This window comes from Myotis davidii, unplaced genomic scaffold (assembly GCF_000327345.1).
Source record: "Myotis davidii unplaced genomic scaffold, ASM32734v1 scaffold188, whole genome shotgun sequence".
NCBI classification, from domain to species: domain Eukaryota; kingdom Metazoa; phylum Chordata; class Mammalia; order Chiroptera; family Vespertilionidae; genus Myotis; species Myotis davidii.
Window position 1 is genome coordinate 293,546 of NW_006299270.1, and position 10,691 is coordinate 304,236.

Below are 10,691 nucleotides of genomic sequence, written 5' to 3' on the forward strand. Positions count from 1 at the left end.
CTGTTTCTTCCTACTTTTCCTAAACCCACACTAATCAGTCTTTTCCCCTCACTTTCTATAAAAATGCTTTTTTCCAAATCACCATCAACCTCCACAGTAACACATCCACAGGCTATTTCTGAGGATTCATCTTAGCCTACAAGCAACATTCAACATAACTGATCCTTAAAATTCATGTTCAAAAATTATTTACAAGAAGGGATGAAGAAAAGTAAAAATTAAATTTGGAGCCATAAAGGCATAAAGAAAGTCAAGATAAAAGCAAAGAGAATAACTGGCCACAAGGAGGAGCCAGAGGATGAGTATGGGGTGGAATTTATTTTGAAATGTGTATTCATCCAATAAGCATAATACAATATCCTGATTAAAATAAAGGACAATGAAGACAGACGGATGGATTCAAATCCTAGATCAACAGGATTTCATAACAGGAAATCTTAGCTTTTTCAAAATGAAAAAAATAAACAGCATTTAATTTGTGTAAAAGCTTAGTAAGTAAAAGTTGAACCAACAATTTTAAGGCAGAAGACTGAGAGGGAATAGGATATCACCAATAAATGCACTGAAGGATTAGCTTAAAGGTTATAAACATTTAAAATTCCATAAAAAGATATCACCAACTTTAAAATGTTCAGTTTCTTTATATTTTTCAGTTTAGAGACACTGTTATAGCATTCATAGTAGTCAACATTATATTCTCTTTGTCTTTTTCTTTTACACATCTACTAACCACCATTATACATTGATCAGTCTTATCCACGATGTTATGCATTCCACTAATTTCCTTTCTTGTTGCATCTACAACTTGTCATTGGGATCCTAGTGTGCTGTACTCATTCTTCAGCTATCAGCATAGATGAGTCTGGACTAAATTTAAAATCCATCATACTGTAGTGAAAAGAATGTGGAGGTAGATGGTACTACTTTTTATAAGAAGTGTGAAAAGAGAAAAGTCCCAAGATTCCTTAAACTTCTCTTTTTACATGTAGAATGAAAATGCCCATTATACATTGTATGTATGTATGTATTCTTTCTTTCTTTCTTTCACCATATCTATTGGATGATTGCTGTATGTCAGTCACTATTTCAGAGTCATGGAATACATGCTTGAGGGGATAATTACAAAAACTTAAATATCTAGGGAGACTCTCTGTGTGTCAGAAAAGAGTGAAGCTTTTCTGTGGGGACAAGAATGTGGGCTGGTGTGCGGTGTGATGAGGGAAGTTGTTCTAAATACTGAAAAATAAATGTTAGGTAGCAAAAATATAAGATTTTATGCTCCATAAGGACTAGTACCATGACTTTCTCCATGAATATTCACCAATGTCAGTGTTTGAAACAAAATGAACATTACTTAAATACTTGCTTTAAACTAAAAGGTAATTTATGTAAAAATGACTCTTAATCTCTAAAATATTAAACAAATAAAGGTTTTTTATTCCAAATTCAAACTCATAAGGCTGTTTGGACTAAAGAACTATTTTTTCAGGGTAGTGTTTTTTTGTTGTTGTTGTGTGTTTTTTTCAGTTTCCTGAACTATAAAAAGAGGGAACAATAAAATATGCAAACAAAAGTAAAAGATGGCAATAATATGCCCTGTAGTGTGATTAAGAGATATTTAGAAAAGCCCCTGGATTTTGGAAAAGAGGAGGGGAAGTTTATTACATCTATTTGTTTTTCCTGCAGCTCTCTGATTAACGGTTGCTGAGTAACTCAGCTTGTATTTATAGGATATGTATAGCAAGAAAGCAGAATTAACACTAAATGTTATCAGGAGTTCCTTTGACCCTGAGAGTCTCTGTACTCAACTAGCATATACTTAACACCGCCAAGCCATGCTTGGGGAATAAAAATAAAGGCAAATATATTTTAATGAAACATAAATCTAAATATAAGACCCTTAGTCTGTGGCTAGAGTAATTGAAGTTTCAAAAAAACCAATATGAATTATAATCCAGAAGCTAAGATATAGCAAATAAATATTCTCTGAGGTTTAATGTTACCCTATTTCAGCTTTACCTACTTCTAGTGTTAAATGTACAGTTTTAAGAACTCATGGATCAAACTCAAGAACTGTGGTTTACAAAAGGAATAAATGGAATATTTTTATAATTAAGCCAATTAGCTAAGACCTAGAGAATATGGTAACTCTGACAAAGCAAGCTAATTGTTATATTTCATATCTTCTTAAAGTGTCTGTTAATTGAACAAGAAAATGTTTACAAGAATTATAAGTGCTTCCAAATGTCCAACCATCTTCATTTATATATTTGATTTAATTTAACTGTAAAATTTCAGAAGTTAGCTACATGGTTATTAAGGGAACAGAGTCATGCTTTATTGAAAAGATGCCATTTGAACCATAACCTCCACGCTCTTCTTTCTGTCACTTGGGCACAATTATTTTTCAATGTTTCTGTATATTTTAGGGGTGGGGGGAAACAACACCAAAGTAAGGCAGTGTCAGAAAAAAAACTGAAAAAGAGAGGAGATAGCTGAGAAGAAAGCCTCATGACATGGTAGGTGAGTAGATGTGGGCAATAGAAGAGAGAGAACGTCAAACATTCTCAGGCTGTGGTGGCAGATTGGGGTGATCAATGTTAGGAAGAGTGAGGAGTCCACTTTGGCTGAAACGAAGTTACTCAAACAGAAACAGAGGTGGCTAAGTGGTAGAATATTGATCTGGAATTACTCTGCTTATGATTGGGAATCAATGAGTAGTATAACTGAGATAAGAAACTCAGTGACAAATATGGGTCTGGAAATTTTAAAATTTTGATTATTTTATTTTTAGAACATTATTGAATTTGACTTTTAGTTAAAGTGGGATATTTTATTTAAAGTGGGATTTATTTTAGTTAAAGTGGGATTGGGTTTTGGTGAAAATACTCAAATCATGCTAAGTTCAAGTTTTCAAAATCAGCAAGGCCTTTCATGCTTGTTTTGTTTATTCTTTACACCTTTTCTCAAAATAGTTTGAGGTATGTATGGAAAGAAATTTTAAAATAAAAGATTATTTTATGTGAGTCAACAAAGAATTCAGAGTGAAGGAGATAACAGGAAGAAAAATATATGTATACAAGATGTGCTAATTAGAAAATGAATAAACAAAATATCCGCCATGAGAGCCTATGTAATTACTATATTGAATAGTAAAGTATAACACTATTAACTGAAAAAGAATAGAAATTAGATAATTAAGAAGACAAAGGCCTAATAGTTTCAGAAGAAGAGTAGCTTTTCTGGCCCTGAAGTTTTAACAAAAATATATAAGAACTACCCTAGTGACAAAGTAGATAGAACCCTCACCAATATTTTTCTAGTAAGCCTAGCAGTTAGCTTTCCATGGTTGACCTTATAAATACTTTCATTTAAGCTAAAAGGACATTTAAAAATCTATTTCATAAAGTTAAATGTGTGGGAGATCTGGATGTCACATGAAGGCAGCAGCAGCCTCACTAATCTGTATCAGCAGTGTGAGCAGACAGGCAATTTTTTACTATTTTATTTATTATCTAGAGGCCTGGAGCATGAAATTTGTGCATGGGTATGGTCCCTAGACCTGGCCCGTGATCAGGGCCATCTTCCCCAGCTACCTGCAGCTTCGGAGCCTGTCGGCTGAGGAAAGGGACCAAGAGTTAGTCAGTGTGCCTCATAGTGACTGGTTGAGTGGGACTTCTGGTTGTTCCGCTGTTAAGGTCAATTTGCATATTACCCTTTTTATTATATAGGATAGAAGCCTGGTGCCAGGGTGGGGGCTGACTGGCCTTCCCTGATAGGGGCCCCCAGATCAGAGTGGAGGTCCCTGCTGGGGGGTAGGGCCAGCAGGGGCAAGGGCCCCCCCGATCAGGGTGGGGGTCCCTGCTGGGGGGTGAGGGGCTGAGGGTGGTTTGCAGGCTGGCCACATTCCCGATTGGAGTGGGGGTTCCTGCTGGGGGGAGGCCAGCCAAGGCAGGGGCTGCAGGTAATTTGCAGACTGGCTATGCCCCTGACTGGGGTGAAGGTCCCCGCTGGGGGCTGGGGCCAGCCAGGGCAAGGGGCCCAGGGTGGTTTGAAGGCCAGCCATGCCCCTGATCAGGGTAGGCTCCGTGCTGGAGAGTGGGGCCAGCCAGGGTGAGGGGTCGTGGTCGTTTTGGTCTCTGGTCATTCTGGTCTTTCTGCCATTTCAGTCACTGGGCTTTTATTATATAGAATTCTACTTCTTGTTCCAAAAATGACTAAAGAATAGGACAGATTAAGTAAACTGCTCATATGCTAGACATTATAAGACTTCAATACATTTAAATCAAACTAAGTGGTTTTTTGAAAAATAATTAACATTAAAATTTTGTTATGATAAAGGTTAAATGTGTGGAATAAATAATATTATTATGATGTAAAGGACACTAGGAATACATTTCTTCTCTAAAAAAATATCTCTTCAAGTATAGCACCACTATGCTTAGTATTACATTATTTCATAGAATTAGGATTTTTCCATTCCCAGAAATTCGCTTGAAAGCGCAAAAGTTAATAAAAGGTAATAACACATCAAGTCATTAACTCTGCATTATTTCACTTTATTTGATGTTGTCCTTTGATGCCTAAACCTAAGAAATATGATGCCTGCCTCATGTGGAGTCCTTGAATTTCTGAAGAATTTTATTTGAGAAAGATGCAAGTATTTGGTTGAATTCTAGGTCATAATTAAAAATGTCTCCTTCTAACATAAGACCATGAAATACCTAACTAAGCCCATATTTGATCAAGTGATATTAGCTTTTTCCCCTCACAATAGGATAGGCTATATATTTACTGGTCTTTTGCCCCCAAATTCTCATCAGAAAGTAGTTTATTTTAACAATGTGATCCAGACTTTGTTAGGGTTAAGATCAAGCATGAACTTTTGTTCTTTGAAAGGATACACATGATGGGATATCCCTCCATTTAGAGTTGAAGATAAGGAAACGAGAAACAAATGCTGTTATCTACTCCTTTCAACAAGTTATTATTATTTTTGGGTTTTCATGTTCAAGGTTCATGTATCTCTAAGCAGCTATGAAAGGGCTTCCTGGAAAGAAAAAACAAAAACAAAACAAGAAAATGGAAAGAAAAAAAAAACCCACAAAAACCCACATATCCCCAACTCATGGCTCCACCTTTTGAGAGAGAGGAGGATCACAGACTGACAGACACAGAAATAATAAAAGTGGACACTACATTTTGCAAAGTCATTGGACCCTGCGCTCACTTGCAGTGCGAAGGAAACCATGCAGGATGAAGATGGATACATCACCTTAAATATTAAAACTCGCAAGCCAGCTCTCACCTCAGGTAAGAAGAATACCCAGAGCCAGCCACTTGAAAAATAATTATATAAATGGGTCAACTCTAGTTTTCTTTTATTTTCTTTTTTTTTAACTAGTATAGCATGTATAGTTTTATTTTCCTGAATGGCATTATTTTCCTATAGCGTTTGAATACTAACCACATAGATTCAGATAGACTTATTTAGGCAGCAAACAAGAAAAGATACAAGCAAGAAACATTACACTTACAGAGGTTAATGCCAGAGGGACTAGAAACCATAAGGGTAAAGGGAGAGAGTGTTTAAAAACCCCATTTTTTAACATGTCAGCAAATGGGTGTGATTCTCTAGGTCTTGCTCATTAAAACAGTTACTTATGGGGATGACCACAAAACGAAACAAACACACAAAGTGTAAGTTATATTTGGACTCAGAGAGCCGTGCTCTGAGGACGGGGATGGAGGTATGGAGTGGGGGTGGGTTGTGCTGACTGTTGATGATCACCAAGGGAGCATGGCAAGATCTGCCCCTGATGCTGTTTACATCACTGAAAACAACCCAGAGAGGGCAGGGCCAGGAGTGTCGCTGCCCCGTACCCATGCCCACACCTGTTCCCTGACATCTTTATTGTATGCCCGCAGCTGACCCTGCTTCCTCGTCATTGTGGCGGGTAATGGCTTTGATTCTGCTGGTCTTGTGCCTTGGGCTGGTTGCTGGACTCGTGGCTCTGGGGATTATGTGTAAGTGTTGACTCATTCAATGATTGTATCTGAGAAAGGCAATGCCTGAGGGCCCTGGTGTATGCCACTGAGCTCAACTGTCCGTATTTGCCTATCTGTCACTCCTCCAGTTATTCTAGCCACAGCTGCCATGATATTCTCATGAAAAGGGAACTCTGAACTTTCTCTCCTGATTAAAATCATCTTTAGATTTCTTATGAGTTAAAACTTATTTTCAAGAATTTTAGACTGGTTCTTAAGTTTCTCCTCGGTATATATCCACGCTATCTTTTGAAACTGTTTTCCATTCTCCTGCATATCTTAAGATCCTGCCAACAAGGAGTTTTCTCCACTTCACAAATAAATCCTGTCCCTCACCTGAGATTTTGTTCATTCAGTCCCTCTATTTTCCCTAGAAATCTAAAATCCCTCCAATGCCATATTATTATCTGTGTAGTTGTTTGTTTGTGTTCCTGTTTATTTTTTCATAAGATATTTTAGAATCTTCCATTCAACATTTTTTATTTAGCTGAATATCCCAGTACTTTTAGCATAAAATAAATCAATATGCATTTTTAAATAAATGGATATTTTGGTAATACATGAAAAACAAAACGACAAAATGTATTCACCTACATAAAATCCGCTTAGAAATCTGTATTAAAGGAAACTTTCAAAACAACTGCTGTGGGAATGCGATTTGTTCGTGGCACTTTCTTATTTGTTATCATTTTCTTCAAACAGTTCACTTATTATCTGAATAACCCCGTCAGTTTTTCTTAGTTCTTGATTTGCTCTTTATACCCCTCCCCTTTGCCTTGATCTGTTTTCAGCACTCATTTATTCATGTGTATCCAATACAGTGATTTTCAACTGGTGTGCTACAAGAAGGTTTAAAACATGCAATACCTGACTACTTAGTCAGGGGCACTGACTTCCCTTAGATTGTCAAATTTAAAAAAAAATGACAACATCACACAATTATAACTATCCAGTGTGAATGAATCAAAATTATACCCTTTTTATTTGTCAGATTAGCAAAAAAAATATATTTATGTGCCTCAGTTTTAGTAATTATTTTATGTGTGCCATGAGATGAAAAAGGTTGAAAATCACTGGTCTGGTAGACACGTCATAGATTGATGACCCTAGTGAAATTAGTTTATTGAAAGAACCTTGCATTATCTGTATTATCCTTATTACAAATCATTAACTAATTTTTACATCTAGCCGTCACGCAGCAAAACTATCTACAAATTGAGAATAGAAATCTCTCAGGAATTCTGCAACAATTATTAGCAAACCAGTTCTGCCAAGAGTTAATGAAACCATCCGAACAGAAGGACAGTTTCAGTAAGTATGATTTGGTAACCTCATCTCTCCTACCCTAGAGTATTTCTGTAATGCTATCTGTAGGAAACATTGAATTTATAGGAAAAGTAAGTCCTACTTAGAATAAAAGGATTCCTATGCTGGATTTCTCCTTAAGGCCATAAGGACAGCCCATGTGACAAAAACTGGAGATATTATGAAGGTAATTGCTATGGATTCTTCAGGCACAACCTGACTTGGGAAGAGAGTAAGCAGTACTGTACCAACATGAATGCCACTCTGCTGAAGATTGACAGCCAGAACATTCTGGTAAGGAGATTCCCATGCCAAATATTTTAAACTCCTAAGGAGGAAAATCTGAAGTGAAAAATTTGACTTAAAAAAAACACACACACAAATTTTTTTCTCGTGCCTTCTGGTTTGTGAAACTCTAAGAACTTTAACAAGCTCAGTAAATATCAACATTTTTTTTGTTTGTTTGTTTACTTTTCATTCCCTAACAAGTGAACTTGGTACAATTCTAAATATCAAATATAATTAAGTGATATTAACATAGAATATAATCTAACTTTCTTGCGGTCCAGGGTGTTATACTGAAGCTTTGTCTTTGTGCCTTTAAAGAACTGTGGAGTTAGTTGCCTCTCGTAGGCACCGAGACCCGGCATAGAACCTGCAGCCTGGGCATGTGCCCTGACTGGGAATCGAACCCATGACCCTTCCGTGCACGGGACAAAGGCCCAACCAACTGAGCCACGCTGGCCAAGGCAGCGCACGGAAGTTTCAAAGACCCATTGCTTAGAATAGTGCCTGACCCATGGGAATGGCCCGGCACCTGCTGCCTCTTGGGGATGTTGGCCTTCCTGGTAGAACCCACTCCCAAGGTCTGAGGGACCCTGAAGACCACCTTGGAGGCAGAAGAATTCCACTGGGTCAGGAGTCTTGACACTCTGAGTCAGTTGTAAGGGCTCTGAGTTCATAAAAAGGAAAACTGAGGCCCCTAAAAGTGAGACTCATCCAGCACCCTCTGGTGTGCAACACGAGCAGGGGACCCCGCACCAGAACCCCAGGAAGCCGGCAGAAGCAGGAGAGGCAGGCAAGGCTCTGGCTCTGTTCCCCTGCCCCGCTGTGTGACTTGGGACAAGCCAGACCACCTCTCTGAGTCTGCAGCCCCAGCCAGGAAGCTCTGTGCTCCAGGCTGCTCAGGCCCAGGCGGGCTCTGGCCTCACCCCTCCGGAGCCCCCCATCGTGGAGCCACCAGGCCTTCCTGTTTACTGGAGGCCCCTCTGGAGGCTGGGAGGCGACAGCCTTGGCCTCTTCTGCTCCCCGCTTCCTTCCTCTCCCACTTCAGCGCCTCCGCCAGGCCCTCAGGGCCCCCAAGGCCAAGACTTAGGAGCACCATCCAGTGGGGGAAGCTGAGGCCGCCTCCCCAGAGGGCCTCCCCAGGAGCACGCTCTCTCTCTGGGACCCTGAGGTTTCAGAGGCGCTGAACCATCCCTCTGGCACCTTGGGACAAGCCATTTCCTGGAGTGTCGCTGGAGGCATGAAGACTATGACAGCATCGACTGTCCCTGATCCGACACCACGCCCACCTCTCAGCCCAGCAGCAGGGGAGGAGCACATGCTGACCTTGGAGGTGTCCTCTCCTCCCCCTCCTTCCTCTCCCTCCTCTCTGAGCTCCCCAATGTGGGCCTCAGACCAGCAGCCCAGCCAGGCCTCACTACCCAGATAAACCCGCTGAATCAGAAGCAGCTTTTTAGCGAGACCCTGGGGAGATTCGTGTGCACTTTAAGCCAGATGCTGCCCATCTGCCCACCCTGCCTGGTTTTAAAACCCTCGGGAGCCTCACCTATTCGGTATCCTTGTCCCAAAGGCTTACCCTGAACGCCTGAAGCCCGTACACTAACTTCAGTGTACAGGAAATTCAGGCAGTGGGGGAACAAGTCCAGCAGCACCACAAGGAAGCAACAGACACATCTGGAAGGAGGAGTTTTCTGCAGGACAACGGGTCCCTTCACAGGTCAATGTCATAAAAAGAAGGGGCGAGTCAGAGGTTCAAGTTTGACGGACAGCTCAAGTGCAACGTGTGGTCCTGGATTGCCTCCCAGACACCTTCGGGGGGAAATTACATGCGGAGTGATTATTAGCTATGATATTAGTGTTAACTTAGTGTCCTCAAAACTCTGAGTTGCAGCTATATAGCAAAATGTCCTTATTTATTAGAGTCATACTGAAGTCACACTTTAGGAGTGAAGTTTGTTCATATCTTCAATTTACTTTAAAATAGTTTGACAGCAGTGAAGGAAGTATGGGAAAATGCTAACAATTACTAAATGTTGGTGATAATGTCCTCAAAACTCTGAGTTGTAGCTATATAGTAAAATGTCCTTATTTATTAGAGTCACACTGAAGTCACACTTTAGGAGGGAAGTTTGTTCCTATCTGCAATTTACTTTAAAATAGTTTGACAGCAATAAAACAGCAGTGAAGGAAGTACTGGAAAATGCTAACAATTACTAAATGTTGGTGATGGTATATGGGTGTTCATTATATTATTTCCTCTAATTTTGTTTGTTTGAAAATTTTTACTAAAGACAAAACTTTCTGGGCCCCCCATTGCCCTTTGGGGAAAGACTAGATACCTGGGTTGGCATTCAAGGCCCTGCAAGCGTGGCTTCTATCACCCGCCAAGCTTGCCTCCAGCTAGGACATCCCCCTCTAGCCTGCCTCCCAGCCCCCACTAATGCCTCAGCCCCCCCTTCACTCACTGGGTCCTCTCTACCTCTGCAGCTCTGCAGAGCTGTTCCCTCTGTCCTTCCATGCTCTCTGTCTCGTGGTGAAGTGAACTCCTAGGTGTCTTTAGGGCCCCGCTCCAGAGCTCCAGGTCAAGGAACCCTCTGCCACCATTGAGCTCTGTGCACTGAGCTGCCCAGAACTGGTCTCAGGTGATTAGGCCTGATGGAGTTTTGTGAGCATGGGTCCCCTCCTGGTGCCGGGAGTCACAGCACAGTGGGCCAGGGCTTATAAGCCTCCATGGCAGGTGCCGGAGTGCTGCTGAAGGAACAAACGTGCATGAAGGAAACCCTCAGAGGAAGGTTAATAGGGCAAAGGTTGGGTAGTGGTTACTAAAACTTTTAAAATTTTTGTTTGTTTTCTTTAGTTTTCAAGCCTTTTTTTGTGAACAAAGTGATTCTATGGTGAAGAATTTGGGTCAGCTTAGGTTTTCATAAATTGGCACACACCTGAATTCAGGAAGCTGTAATAAGAAATAAAGATAATGGTGAAAAAATAAAAGAACTGTGTAAGCTTTCTGACCATTATTTTTATCTGTGTTTGCAATAGGAATATATCAAATC

General features: G+C 40.3%; 1 protein-coding gene across 2 annotated transcripts in view; it reads left to right on the forward strand.

Annotated features, from left to right (window-relative positions):
• The first annotated feature begins 5,045 nt into the window (after positions 1-5,045).
• Positions 5,046-10,691, forward strand: part of CLEC1B (C-type lectin domain family 1 member B) — a 12,516-nt gene continuing 6,870 nt past the window's right edge. The window contains exons 1-4 of one of the 2 annotated variants that reach the window (XM_006774802.2): positions 5,051-5,313; positions 5,929-6,027; positions 7,237-7,359; positions 7,496-7,647. In XM_006774802.2, the coding sequence (XP_006774865.1) occupies positions 5,250-5,313; positions 5,929-6,027; positions 7,237-7,359; positions 7,496-7,647 (438 nt within the window). In that variant the 5' untranslated portion in view covers positions 5,051-5,249. Of the gene's footprint in view, positions 5,314-5,928; positions 6,028-7,236; positions 7,360-7,495; positions 7,648-10,691 lie in introns of both variants that reach the window. The other variant, XM_015571184.1, reaches the window with a different exon arrangement.